At 34.8% G+C, this 15,516-nt stretch overlaps 1 protein-coding gene across 1 annotated transcript in view; it reads right to left on the bottom strand.

The window, feature by feature from the left end:
* Positions 1-5,040: 5,040 nt before the first annotated feature.
* The window catches only part of LOC131805907 (uncharacterized), a 496,437-nt gene continuing 485,961 nt past the window's right edge, over positions 5,041-15,516 (bottom strand). Inside the window, exon 2 of the mRNA XM_059129677.1 lies at positions 5,041-5,297. Within this exon, the coding sequence (XP_058985660.1) occupies positions 5,209-5,297 (89 nt within the window). The 3' untranslated portion in view covers positions 5,041-5,208. The remainder of the gene's footprint in view (positions 5,298-15,516) is intronic.

Genomic DNA, 15,516 nt, shown 5'->3' with positions numbered 1-15,516 from the left:
AATCGCAACATCTATTATTTTTTCTACAAAATTTGGTAAAAAAGATGAAGGACTAATAAGCCTATAGTCCTCTGGAAGTGAATGACTTGGTTGTGCTGCTATTTGGGCGTAGAACACAATGGTGTGAGATGTAGTAATGGTTTCCACGCACCTTCCTTGAATGTATTTTCGTCATGTGCCCCAGATCCTCATAATTCTTCATACATGTAGCATACTGCTCCCGAAGACTTTTATCCTTAGTAAGCGACGCTTCAACGCATTGAACGCAAATTTAAGGTTTCGGATATCTTCTTAGAAACAACTGAAAACGGTAATCGCACCACAAAACGACCATTCTCATTGAATGTTGTACTTTGGTTGAAGTGGTTTTCACATTGTCCTTCAGCTATTGTCAACTTTTGATCTTCACAAACTTAGTCTTGTTCCCTTGTCGCAGCTCCTGATTCTGCCTGAATTTTTCCACTAGCAATCCACTCTAGCTTCGATTTCTTCAATATAGGGAGCTCCTTGGACATTCGAATTTCTTGTAATAGAATAATATTGAAGTAGAACTCTACTCCAAGTATTACGTCAATCCTGGTTGTTTGATAAAAGTGGGGATCTGCTACTACATATTTTTTGAAATTGGCCATGATGTAATGTCGATGTTAGTGCTTGGTTGCGGTGCCACTATATTTGGTAACACAAAATCTTCTAGACGCGTTCATCGACTGAAGTTCCACGTTGACTCCGTGGTTTGAGGTTCTTTATCTTCCGCCAACGTCTTTAATACAGAGAGATGCTTGAATGAGTTCGATTCCTAAGCTCTGCACTAGTCGTTCTGACACAACATTAATCTGTGAGCCGGAATCCAGAATTGCCTTAAACTCATAGCATCTTCCTTTATTGGCCTTGATAGCAACCCGTGAGGTTGCTAAGAGTACGTATGATTTGGCTCTATTTTTTTACTTGTGGCCTTGTGGAAAAATGCGAAATTGTATTGTGTTTTTGTTGACACTTTCTGCACGTCCTATTTGTGCACCTTTTTGCCTGATGATCATCCTTAAAGCAATTCAAACACATTTTGTTTCTAGAAACCCATTTCTGTCTTTCGAGCACTGTCATTGCCAAGAATCGTTTGCAGTAATATAGGGGGTGATCACCGTTGCACATTTGACATCTACGTTTCGTTGTGTGTTGTCTGCTTCTAAGGATTCGAAGCGGCTCCTCAAACATTCCCTTTGGTACCCACAATCCACTGCCACTCTACACTTACTCTTCGTTAGGATGTGGATTAAGGGTGGATCCAATTCTTTCGGGTTTAATCCAAGACTCTCCAGTGTCAATAACGATTCGTGAAGACTGTCATGAATGTTCTTCACTGATCTGCTATCGCCAGACATGTTGCGCAGGTTTAATGTTAATATCTTGTTGTTTATCTATTTTGGAGTGTTCTCCAAGCAATGTCGTAATTCGCCTCAGATAACTCATGTTGCCTTATGAGCTTCTCGTCTTTCCCACGATGGTCTTGAGATACCACATTTTTGCACTTGTGGCAAGGCAAACGTTTACAACTTCTAATAATCCCCATTGAATTGAGGGATTGTAATTTTTGGCAGATTAACATGAGTTGCCAAGTTCCAGCCTGATCTCTGTCTTCCGTCTCTTCCTCTAAGAGAATATATGCTGACGCATCGTACCCCGCCAACGTTAGATCATCAAAATTCTCGAACGTATTGAAATGGATATCTTCCACTTGCCTCCACTATCTGACAGGGAGCAGCTTGACTTGAACTATCCCTTATTAAAGTTGGAATTGACTGCATTTGAGCACTCTGAGGTCTCACTAATGCAGCCACACTGCTGGTTGACGTAGACTGGCTGGATTGTTTTTTCACCCCCTTCCTTGTTGCGAGTAGCGGTTTCTGAGACATTTGTTCCTTGCCCTTTTTGATGTCTGCCTTGGTGTTGTCGCTCTGTACTCTGTTCCAATGACTTGGTAGTCGTTACTTATGATATGGGGATGTGACCTTACCGCAAGATCCGCTCGAATTTTGTTTTCATTGCGATCGATATGCGCCGAATGTGCTTCCATCTCCTTCAGCTTTTTGCTGTAGAACTCCACCGTTCTTTTTTCCAATGAAGCCTTTTTTACATTCCCAATTGCCTTCCTCAACTCGGCAATTTCTGGTTGTTGTTGCTCTATTATTGCAGCTAGGACCATATTGAATATATGATATGATGGTTACCTTCCTCACAACCATTAAACATTGAATGTAACAGATGATTTTGGCTCTTGAATTTCTTTGCTTTTTTTGTGGAAGTAGTTTCTTCCTTTCACCAAATTCCTTACCACTGGTGGGGAAATTTGAAATTTATCAGTGAATCTGATTCTTATCAGAATAACGTCGGGGTTACCAAAAATGTTTTTTGTCATAGAAGTTATTTTTAAAATAACTTCTGGGGAGAATATCCAGACAAAAGACAAGGGAACTAATGAGGATTGGTAACTCTTTCCGAAACCAAGGTATTCCCTGCCATATCCCTTGGTGAACATTACCATCGTTCTCAACTAATAAACAAACGTTGTTTTTATAAAAAACAACAATGAAGCCATACCATTTTGCAACAACAAAATACTATAGTATCCCGAACAAACAAGCCAACACTGTTCTGTTTATTAATATAAATAAAAGTAGATATACACAACACTTGAATTGTGTAATCTTGGAATGCTTACAATTTCTTGCAATCTGCAAAGAATATTTCTTTTTGCTTGCTATTTATACATTTCATAAAAACTAGCATTAAATATAAAGCAATAAATAACTTCATCCAATAACCCATGCGATTAGGCAAACAATAATTAAATGGGTCAGTTATATGCTGACATAGAACAAAATTATAAATAATAACAAACTTAAAAAAATTATATGTAAAAAATATGTTCTTTTGTACGTTGGTGTGACTATAAGACACAATACTATCCTAACTCATTTTAGTGATGTGCATAGATCAGTAATGATGTATCTGTTGCTTTCTACAAATTGCCGTGACTTGCTCTTGATCAAAATGATTTGTACGATTCTATATCGTCCTTTGTTTTTTCTCTAATGAACTCGAATAATGTCAACGAGCAGTGGGTATGTCTATTTCCATGTTTCAATCTGTTAATTTCTATGTTTCCGGTTAAAAGAAGGTAATTTCTGTTAGGAAGCGTTTGTTCATGCCTTCGTCCTGCCATTGTTTTTTTATTTTTTAGAGGTCTTTTTCGGCACAAGTTTGAGTAATATGCATCTAATTTAACTGGCAGTCAACCAGATTGTTTGCCTTGTGTATAGGTTCAATATCCGTGCTCATATTACAACGTTTGTTATTAAATTCTTTGATTGCTCTATTAGATCATTTGTAGAAAGTCGTTTGCTGCTTACCTTTTTTAAAGTTAATAGGAATCAGTGTCCTTTATTTTTGGTCATGAAATATTTTTTTGCCCACTTTACCAGGCGCAATCGGCTGCAAATTCCTATGGCCCGCCATCTTTTGAATTAATAAAAGTTTTCAGTTTTACACCAAGCACTTTCTTTAAAAGACTTTTTCGTCGTTTTAGTTCAAAGATACTTGGCTTCAGAGAAAAGGCTTAACGTGACTCCATCCAGGAGTGTGTGCCCCCTTCCTTGTGAAGAGAACGAGCTCTGTTTCAGCCCCTTTCCTATCTTGATAATTTCACAGGTATCTTGATATTGATTTCCTGACGGAACACTCCCCCATGCTTGAGTTGATGATTCTACTGTTGAGCATAACATTTATCCATTCTGTAAGGAGTAGTGTTATACCGAGGTTTATGAGGGAATTATGAATTGCGTCATGTGTGACATTGTTAAAACTCATCGATGTCGAGTAAGGCTGCCAACGTGAAACATAAGCTATTCAGGTTCTCTCGATATAACCCACGACGTTGTGTTACCCTGTCTCAACGGATTTGCCTTTCATGTAGGCGTGTTGGGCACTGCTTATCCAATTTGTAGGTATTAGACATTTAATCGCAACATCTATTATTTTTTCTACAAAATTTGGTAAAAAAGATGAAGGACTAATAAGCCTATAGTCCTCTGGAAGTGAATGACTTGGTTTCCCTGCCTTGGGAATACAAGTGACTGTGACTTCTTTCCGCAGTGATGGAATGTGTGATAGACGCAAATAAGCCTTGAAGGTCACTTCCAGGATCGGTACTGTTATCGCCGATACATGCTGTAGCACGCCCGGTCCTGGTGATTTGAAAGTATCAATGGCCCACGAGAAGTTGGGAATGCTTACAATCCTAGCAATCAGGATCACGTCCAAAGCCTACCACTGTCGATTACGTCGATCTGACTGGTGAACGTTTTTCGCCTCTGTACAAATCGGAAAGTGAAAAAGTGCTAACAGATTGAGATTCTGTAGACCGGAATCAGTCCACGTGTCATCATTACGCTTTATTCTTCCAGTAGGTTTAGAATTTCGTTGAAGGTGGCCTACGTAATATGCTGTTCAATCCCCAGCCCAGTCACTTTATTTTTGTATATGTAAGGCTCTTGGACAAGTGCTATGTCAACTTCAGCCTTTGTGATTAATAGGAATAGTTCGAATGCAGCCGCTTCCGAAAGTCCATTAAAACCAGCTACTTCGCTGACGAGAAAATTCTCTCTCTAGTTTTACTGCAGATGTCCTTTACTGCTTTATAAGGGGTGACACTGTCGAGTTTAAGCTTCTTAGGATCTTCCTCAAAAATAACTACCTCCCTCAGACCGACATTCGCTGATTTTGCCTTCCAGCTCAGCACGGTCGATGACTGCTAAACGAGTTGTCCGAGTAGAAAGTCTTGGAACATTACTTTTTCCTAAACTGTTTTGAAAATATATCTTTTGATGTAACAACAAATGTACAATATGGCAAATAGCAATAATATGCCTTATATGTATTTTTGGTAGAGTTTTGCAAATTTTGTATAGAATTCATCATTGCCAAACTCTTCGAATTGCTTGGGAAATGTCCACAAATAAAGCGAAACAATATTAAATTATCTTATGGTGAGGGTTGTTTCGATTATTTAAAAGATAAAAAAAAACTAAAAAACTTTTATCTTCAAAGAGAGGAAATCGAATAAACAATAAGTACCGAATTATTTTTAGGCAAATCCAGCTCCATAAATTATAATAAATGACCCCATACGGATTGAGCAAGCGAAATCATTTATACTGTCTTTCGCTTTTTAATATGTATTTGCAACAGCTCCATCAACAGTGGATAAGATAATAATGTGGGAAAAATTGCGGCATTTTCTGAAAGAAAAAAAATAGAAAATGAGTTTATCATAAATCCAATATCAAATTTTTGATCAATTATCAATCAAAATAATGAACACTAATTTTTCTGGAACTTTTTTGTGTACATTAACCTGGACACCTGATGGGTTGGGCAGTTTTCTGAAGCGGCGATTGGTATATTTCTGAATTCTTTCCAATTGGCTTTCCCATGGTTAAGGAAAGTGCGGCGTTCAGAGTCTATGAAATCGGATGGTCTGTTGATGACGACAATAATGGGGAGGTGGTCTGATCCTATCGAAATGACGGATTGCCACGTTACGTCATTCGTCAGACCTGGGGACACGATGGGTATGTCCGCCGAATTGCGGCAGTCTTCCCCTTGAGATATCGATTTTCTCAGCCAGCGTCATGCCTCTCTGGTCATTACCTAGGACGGAATGCCATAGTTCCAGATGGTTATTGCCTACCAGAAGTAAACTGATATTGGGCATATAAAGTGGGGCACAGCTATTTAACGGCGGAATATACACGTTAAGCACCACACTTGACCGCTACCCCCATACATTCCATGGATGCCATCACGAAAATTGATGATAGCATTTCCTTAATATTTTCTGTTGGATTCCTATTTACAGAATTTTATGATAAAGGCCCAGTGTGCCTTTACATGCAGAAACAGTACATGGTATCAATATTCAAAATATAATATCTAAAATCAATTATAACAAGTAGAGGATTTAAGATGAGGCAAAGCACATTTATTTTATAACCTTTGCCACCTTTATGACCTTTTCAGAGATTGTCCTTGATAAAGTTTGGGTTGGCCCAGTTTATTGACCCGCTTATGCATGTCTAAGCATATGTTTGTGTGTCCAACCAGACTTTTTTGGCTCCACGTGCCAACATTTGCGGAGAACGTAAAGGTTGTCCTAGTTAGAGTTGAGATTGGTCTAGTTTTAGTCGAGATTGGCCTATTTTAAGTCGAGGCTAGCTCAGTTTATTGGCCCGCTGTCTAAGCTTATGTTTGTGTCTATCCAGTCTTTATTGCCTCCACCCGCCGACATTTGTTAATGAGTGTAAAGCAAATCTTTATTGTTTTGGTCTGTGGATCTTTTTTTCTTGCCCACACCATTCTCCCTATTCTATGCGGCCCTCCACTAAACACAGTACGTCTTCCCTTGTTCCATACTGTCCCCCTCTTCTTTCCACATACCTTCCTATCTTCTCTCTGCCCTATAGCGTTCCGCCATCCATAGCATTGAAACAATTTCCCTGTTCCACAGACCGCTCTTCTTCATCAGTCAATTATGCTCTTATCAGTACAAATTATCAGAATTGTGTGCAGATCTGTCCAGATGTAAGTCCGACCACATACTTGGGTCATATTTCAGATGCATTATTGACATGTTTTCAGCATAGAAATTGAAGACATGCTTTGTATTTGAGTGAATGATTTTTTTCAGATTAAAAAGTGAGAATTGTAAATTCAAAGAAATGTTCACAACTATGGAAGGAAATTGAAAGTTATGTAGAACGCAATTATATAGAGGTAGTAGGAATGGTAAAAAAATTGGAACACTTTATAAAAAATTAGAAATAAGAAAAAAATGTGTTGAACAAATAGTAGGAAAAGAAACGTAACGTAAGAAACGTAACGTAACGTGTCTAATAATAATTTAATAAATTTATTCAACTCCTTCAGCTTTAAAAAATTATAAGAGTGAAGGAAATGAACGAGAACGAAGAGTATATAATCTGCGGAGCATAAATATGGAGAAAGGATTGTTCTTAAAGGAGGAGTATATAATGTGTGGAGCACAAATATGGAAAAAGGATTGTTCTTAAATTTGATGATGCTATACTTTACTTGCCATCGAGGTTTCTATCGCTAGGTGACGGATATGTGAAAGAGTTGGGGAGTGGTACCTATTTAATAGTAAAATTATTTTTAAAAAGAAATTATTATTTTTGAAAGAAATGTGGGAATAAAGATATGAACATGTATATGTATCATTTAATGCACATTTTTTTCTCTTTTTTATGACGTATTACCTCTCTTTGTTAAATTCTACCATTTGTATATTACATTTCGCAGTCCGTGAATAAAGACAAAGAAGGAAAGATGTACGTTCATCTTAATAGAGAAATATAATGTTTGAAAACGTTCAAAAATTGCCCCTAAAACAATGACAGCAATAGGACTCTTTTTTTACTGGAGTAGGAGACATAACAAGATGTTATTTTTGCAAAGTTGATATCTATCGGTGGAAACAAACTGACTGCCCAATTACGTTTACAATACAAGTGTCCCTGAATGAGAAGATCTTTAAAAAGAAATATTCCATTTGAACCTAAAATTTTGGATCTATTAATTAAAGATTTGAGTGCAGATGTTTGCGGTATTACAATTGTGAAACCCTTTACACCATTTTTCTTCATATACTTTACATTTATATTATTTAATTGCATCAATAGAATTCTTAAAAAATAAAACTAGGTTTTGTTTCATTAAGTTTTATTTGTTTATTTCATCGTATATATGTCTAATACAAATATTTTAAATACAAATATTTTAAGTAATGTTATGGCGTATTTAAATCCAAATTCTGAATGAATAGAACAGTTAGCAAAATAATTTCGACACGTTCTTACTTTAATTTTATCTTCTAAATTTACAATATTTGTATAGATATATTTCTCCAAAAATCGTTTTTTATCTCTTCCAATTTTCATTTAATGGTGCAAGTACACTCTCATCGCCGCTGTAGTCAACCTCTCAATCCATCCAGTCTATTCCATTTACATAGTTTTTGCAGTATATATTTGTTCTACATGCCTCGTCCGTGAGTTATTTTATATTAAAAGGTGGACGAAACAAAAAATGATTTGGAACAACAGAAACACCACACATAAAGGCAAGGTCCTTCATAAATATATACTTGTGGTTTCCATGATCGATCAATTGAATGCATCTTTGTGGAAGTGTTAAATGAAACTAATGAATTCATATGTATTGCTCTAATCTCATTAAGAATTTTAAACATAGATGACCACAATTGTATGTGTTGAACTGTTGGTCCCTTTTATAATTATAAGTGATATTCGGCCCCAAGTAGTATAATACTTCTAGGGGAGGTTGGAGATTTCCGAAACTATCATAATATTCAATTCTATTGCTATCTTTGTAATATGCAACCCAATGTGTTCCTGACCCCATCTCATCATCTAAATTTATTATTCCACATTCTTTCTTATATGGTATTTTCGGTAATCTGTTGCGCATATAAACACCTCTGCAATGTGGAATATATTTTGTCCCAAAAGTGTATATTTGTTTATCAGTAAGTGGGCCTTTAGGTAGCTGCTTTATTATTTTTTGAATTATAGTTCATATATATGCCATAACCTTTTTTGTATGGTTTTAAATACAGTCCTTTTCCCATTGCTTAGCTTCTATGGTTTTATTGTGCTGGATTGTTTTTCCAATTGTTGTTTAGCTTTTTTGGCATTCATGTCGACGACGCCAAAGCTCCTAAACCTGTTAGAAAGGGTATAAGAGGAAGAAATCCCCCTATATTTGAAAGCTTAATAACTCTAGGTATAATAACCTTTGACTTTCTCCCACGGAATGTTTTTTGAATCTATTTTCTTGCCATTTTAATGGCATCATCAATTTCTGTTAGTTTGCTACTTTGTAGTATTCTTGAGAGCATTATTGAAAATCTCTTGACCAGTAAGTTGTTTAAGTTTTGTATTTGTCAACCCCATTCCAAGTTTGGATTTTGCCTTCATTATATTTGTGACGAGATATGCATTATATTTTTCTCAAACACTGCTATCTTTTGCTTCCCACGCTTTTTCAGCTAGCTTAAGATCTGCAATGTGTCGTTGCTTAATATTTTCGTTTTGTGAATAAGCGATATCGTGCTCTTTACAAGCTTCATCCAAGGGATTATCACCATTATCCCCTCTCTCCAATCGTTTTTAAGCTTAGTTCCAGGACCACAAAATTGATAGCCAGGTAGATGAAGTTCCACAGGTAAAGAATCGATTAATTTGTTTACAAGTCCTCTTCCTTCAACGTGATAACATTGATGTTGTTACAAACAATAATTTTATACTGTTTCTAAGTTCACTGGAAACAAAAGAAAAAGATAAATAGGCATTGTCATTACAATCATTCATTAGCTGCGAAATGAGATTAGTTGAATAACAAGCTAAGCTTACAGTGCGAAAAGTGGATTTCATTAAAAAGAAATCCCCTAAACATAGTATTTTATTACCGAATAGTATACTATGATGCCTAATAGTTGGTCCTTCGAATTGTGGAAAAACTAACGTAATTATAAGTTTGATAGAATATGCAAATGGGCTAAAACTCCAAAATGTTTATATTTATTCCAAATCTCTATATCAACCGAAATATGAATATCTCAAGAAACTTATGGCCTCTCTCAAGGGTATGCAATTGTTTACATTCAGTTATAATGAGGATGTCGTAAGAAACAAGACACAATTCAATAATGATATTCGATGATGTGGCTTGTGATAAACAAAGTAATATTGAAATCTACTTCAATATGGCTCGTCATAAAAATGTCAATTCATTTTATTTATGTCAAACATATACGCGGATTCCAAAACATTTATTGTGTGATAATGCAAATATGATTATATTGTTCAAGCAAGATAATTTAAATTTAAAACATATATACAATCACGTTGGAAGTGATATGAGTTCTGAGAAATTCAAAGAAATGTGTCATGAATGTTGGAGGGAAAAATATGGATTTCTAACAATCAGCAATGATGATGATATTAACTCTGAAAGACATAGAAAGGGGTTTCATATATTTATACAACCATAGATATATTTAAGTCACTTCTAGTATAACCACCTCTATTAGTATAAATACAACCGTGGAAGAAGAAAGTCTTGTGAGATCCAGAATTGCATTGAAAAGAAAATTTCAAAGCATTAAAAGAGGAGAAAAAGATAAAACAACCGAACTAAAAAATACTTTCGAACCCATAACTGAGCAAATTCACAAACTATTAAAATTATCGAATGAAAATGCCTCCAATATATTTGTACATAAGAAGGGTGCTATTGAGTCATATAAAGATTTCTTTGCCATGAGTACACCGGTTAAGAAATTTAAGGCAGATATCAAGGTAGAACCTAAAATGTTATGGGGGGAAGAAAACGAGACTGAGGATAACGAGGTTAACGATTCAAAAGATGACACATTCTACTCCGATATTGATGATACCGTTAACCTTTCCCGTTTGAATAAAAATAAAAAATTGGATACAGTATATGGACCGCACAAAGATATTCATGGAGAATTGAAATTTGGGGATAAACCGTTAAAAGTTGACGATCAGAAAATAATTATTGGTAATCAGCATTGGGCATTTAAACCAGTGTTATTTGAACTTCCCTTTTATCAAAGCAAAATGAAAATTATTATGCCTCAGAATTAGAAGTATATAAAAAAAATTTGCTGGACTCCAATGCTCATAAAGTAAATTATAGACACAATGAACGAATCAAATCCAACAGAGGATATAAATATAAACGTATTATTAAACATTTGATGATGATGAACTTCTCTTTTATCAAAGCAAACTAAAAATTATGATCCCTCAGAATTAGAAATATATATATAAAAAAAAAAATTGCTGGACTCCAATGCTCATAAAGTAAATTATAGACACAATGAACGAATCAAATCCAACAGAGGATATAAATATAAACGTATTATTAAACATTTGATGATGATGACTCACAGTCTTTACCACTGTGAGTATCATCATCATTAAGCTTAATGAGAGTAAATCTAGATAAACCAAACAATATATACTGGAATGATCCTAATGAATTTATAGAACGATTAAAGCTTTTGCTGGCATCACAACATGCCGAAAAACAATAATCACATAAATGAGATTGTTTCTATTATTGAAGAACTGAGAGAGGAAAACATAATATATAAAGTATAAAAATTTAATACAAAATATATTAAAAATCGATGATAGTTGATAAGTTTGGTCATCATTATAATTTGAAGTATACCTCAGTCACACTAAAAGGAAATGTTTCGAGAGCGGAAATGTCGATTCCCAATATTGACGAAGATAACCATCTGGACATACAAAATAAGAGGATTAAAAAACTTGCACACCCGGGGGGAGGATCAGACGCGGTCAACCAAGCATATGTACATTCGCAAAACAAGAATTTGCAGGAGAAAAGGGATATACGCCGAACTGGACAACTGAAATATTTAAAATAAGTACTATAAGAATAACAAATCCTACAACATACTTGTTAGAAGATTCAGAAGGAAACCCAATACAAGGTTGTTTCTATAGAGTAGAACTTTTACTTACAAAATATCCGAATACATATTTAGTTGAGAAAATTCTAAAAACAAAGGGCAATAAAGTGTTTGTAAAATGGTTAGGATTTTCAAACCACCATAATTCGTGGATAAATAAGAATGATGTATTGTAACCTTTTTTATTAAAAATAAAAAGTATGAAAATTCAAGTACATATTGTTTTTTACTTACTACAAGTTAGAATCTTGCAATGTCAAGAACACTTACTTTGACGGAACACTTACTTTGCTTTAATTAATTTCCAATTATATAACTCAATTCCTAATGTTGATGACGATAATATAAAAAATATAATATAAAAAAATTATAAAAAGGTATGAATTACAAGATATAGCAGATTTTTTGGAAGCAGAGTACAGATCTATTCATATAATCATATAAATAGATATATTAACGTTAAAGCTAATAATAATACATTACAAGTAGAAATTACATCCTCTCATGATGCTATTTATTTTAATAAAAAAATCTATATCTATGCAATTTGTTTTCACGGAAACTGTTTTGGATCCGGGGAAGAAACATATCTCAAACCTTCCCGTAAATATTCTGAAGGTGAATGCCATACAACTACAATGTAATATTGTAACTGGGTAATTTATGAATAATTCACCTGCACATATTCTGCATGAATTTTCTCTAGATGTTCCACCAGGATACGAATTAGATGCGGTCGCTGAATCTTATTTATTTGCCGGTGAACGTCAAGGAAATAAGTCGTCTAGAAATAATAATACTAGATCAAGAAGGACGATTAATAAACTTTTGAGAGGAAATTACACTTTGAATTCATATAAGACCAAGGCAAACATGATTATCTATAATAAATATAATAATAAACAATCCACTAACAACATTCAACATAAAGTTGTCATATCCAATCTTTTAAATGATGTAATACGCATAAGCGTACAAAATCAAGATCTTTACATATTACCGTCGGAAAGCTACTTGTACATTATTTGAGAAAAGCAAATAGAGAAATTTCGCCAAACTCTAGACTTAGCAATAATTGTGTGGGGTATATGTTTGATCAAATTCGGTATGAACTAAATGGTGTTGAGATTGATCGCTCACGTTTTTTGGAATGGCAACAAAAATTAAAAACTTGTTTTCCCCAAATGCATCAGAAAGTAATGTCATGAGTAACGCGGGATGGAATGTAGATGGCGATGTTGCTACCAACTCTTTTAACTTTTGCGTACCCTTAAATCGACTGCTTGGACAGAAGAAGACAAAGTAATTTGCAAAAGCAAACATGGTTTGATTCACTTGCGGAGTGCTAATGACACAAATGTGGCTTACTCAACTGATTTAAAAGAAGATGTTCAATTACAACATCTGACTAAAGAAAAATTAGTTTCTTGAAAACTATTAAAGATGGAAAAATGTTACCTATAGCATGCTATTTTAATCCGACATTAGCTGTTGGAAGAAAAAAATACCAGGAATGTTATGTCGCTTTAGTATTCGAAAAGAACAACAAATTTCTTCATTGTGATCTTCAAAATATTAAAGTACACTTAAATTCGGAGACTTATCCTTATGATGATTTAAACCTATAATTTTCTGAGAATCATTATGCAATGCTTTATGATATGTATAGCAAATTTCAACAATCATATTGCGTGAGAGAACCACAACCACTTCTGACCTATTCTAGTTTTAAAGACAATTCAGTTGTTGTTATTGACAAAAGCAGTCAAAATGAAGCAGTAAAGAATGGGCCAATTGATTTAAAAATTGAATTTGAAACAAATACACCAATTCCACAAAATAATTCATCGTATTGTCTTATTATTTATGATCGTATGGTGGAGTACATACCATTGACCGGAAATGTGCGAAAAGTTGTGTAAGCCACCCCCTCGCCCAGGGAATAAAACACAATTTTTTTTATATTTTAGCTAATCATACAAAAATAAGTATGTGTTGTTTTTTATTTTAATGTAATAAAGTAAATTTTAAAAAATATATACAAATATTTGTTTCAATTCAACATACTAAAAATAGGTAGTTCTTCCATTAGCGAAGCTAATTCTATGTTAGGTATATTATTAATATTTAAATTCAAATCTATTAGTGTGTGCTAGGTCTAATGGGTCATTTGATGTACAAAAATTTGGTAATATATTTTCTACATCCATTGGAGGTGGGTACTCATTGCTATTATTCAAGTCTAAAACCTCTTCAATTGTATCTAAGTTTAAATTTTTGTAATTCATTGGGGTCTATATCTTTATTCATTGGGGTTGTTGAATGTAAATTACTTATATCTGGAAAATCCTCATTAATCCTATAGTGTCACCAAGCATACATATGAATTCCTTCTTCCCTAATAAACCGTTTGTCATCTTGATAACTGAGACAAACTTTGGTTATTCTATCTGTATATACATCACGTTTTCTTGATCTAAATGTGTACATACTATTAAAATAATTTCGTTTATTGTGCAGAAAATCTCTGTACGCATCAATGGTATATTTCTTTAACACACATTTTTTGACACCCTTAGATTTTTTTTTCTTCGCTATCACTCACTTTAATGGCATACATTTTTGGTCGAAGTCCGACAATCTCTATCATAGTTTTAACTGCATTCTCATCTTTCATCATACCTATATCTTTTTTGTTAAGAAGCGGTAGTTTATAAAGGTTAGATGGTGAGAATCAGATGTATCGAATCTTGCCTTGAAACTATTTCCATACACTACTTTTAAAAAGTCGGGGAGTGGGGAGAATGGCTTCGATAGCGGCAAAAACAACAAAACTCCCCAGAGTTATTATGTGTGAATGAGGTATGCGGTGTGTTGTGTAGGTGAGAGATGTGGTGTGGTGCGGGTGATTCGCGCGTGTGGTGTAAAAAGAAAGAAAATAGCGAGAAATAAAAACAGAAATATAATTAGTGTAATTCAATATATGATTTCATAGTTTTAAACGACAAATTACCTTCAGTAATTGGGGTGGCGACAGAGGCCTGTGTGCTTTCGCTTTCGTTTCTCAAAGACAAGTGAACGCAGAGGTTCTAACTGATAGCAGAGGATCCCTTGTCTATTTCTAATACATACGCAAATACAGACAAGTGAACGCAGAGGTTCTGAGTGACCGCTGAGGGTCCCATGTCTGTATATTATTACAACTACAACTACTTCCAATGAGAACAAGGTAAGCCTACCGCCAACAACCAATACCCAGCGGCGATCCGCTCACTATGTTATCCGCCAAGGGAATTGTAGAGGAGATGCCAGTGTGCCAATCAGCATCCGTGGTTGACAAGTATTGGAAAGTTGTGCTTGCTAGAACTAAGAATCTAGCAATCTATATCATAAAGTGTTATAAGTTAGGAGAGAACGTAAATTCAGATTCCTAAGTGAGCTATAGTTGCAGATTTTCAAATTATCAAAGCGATATGACGAATTATAAATAGATGCGATTTACTATTTCATGTTTAGCGCAAGTGACTATTTCAACAAAAATTGGATTTTAAAAGATACAATGGTTTTCTTGATTGGTCGATTTCAAAACTGTCAAGTACCCGAATAAGAATTTTGGGCCAGCAACGAATTCAAAACAATTTTTGGAGGTTTAGCTTCTAGAATTTTGGGATACAAGTCAGCGCCAAGTAGCAACTCTATTGGGCTGTCATTGAAAGAATCCGCTAATTCGAGATTAGGAATTCGAGTCTTTAAATTACAAAAAGATGGTGACGAGAACAACTTTTCTTTGAGTTTAGGTAACGCTAACGCTTCTGTTTCCACAATTCTAGATGCGTTTTTAGGGGGAGACAACTTAAGAGAACACACTTCTCTCGGCGAAGTAGATTTAG

The sequence above is a fragment of the Musca domestica genome, unplaced genomic scaffold, assembly GCF_030504385.1.
Source record: "Musca domestica strain aabys unplaced genomic scaffold, Musca_domestica.polishedcontigs.V.1.1 11, whole genome shotgun sequence".
Taxonomy (NCBI): domain Eukaryota; kingdom Metazoa; phylum Arthropoda; class Insecta; order Diptera; family Muscidae; genus Musca; species Musca domestica.
The sequence above is the reverse complement of the archived record's forward strand: the minus strand, read 5'-3'. Positions and strand labels throughout refer to the sequence as shown.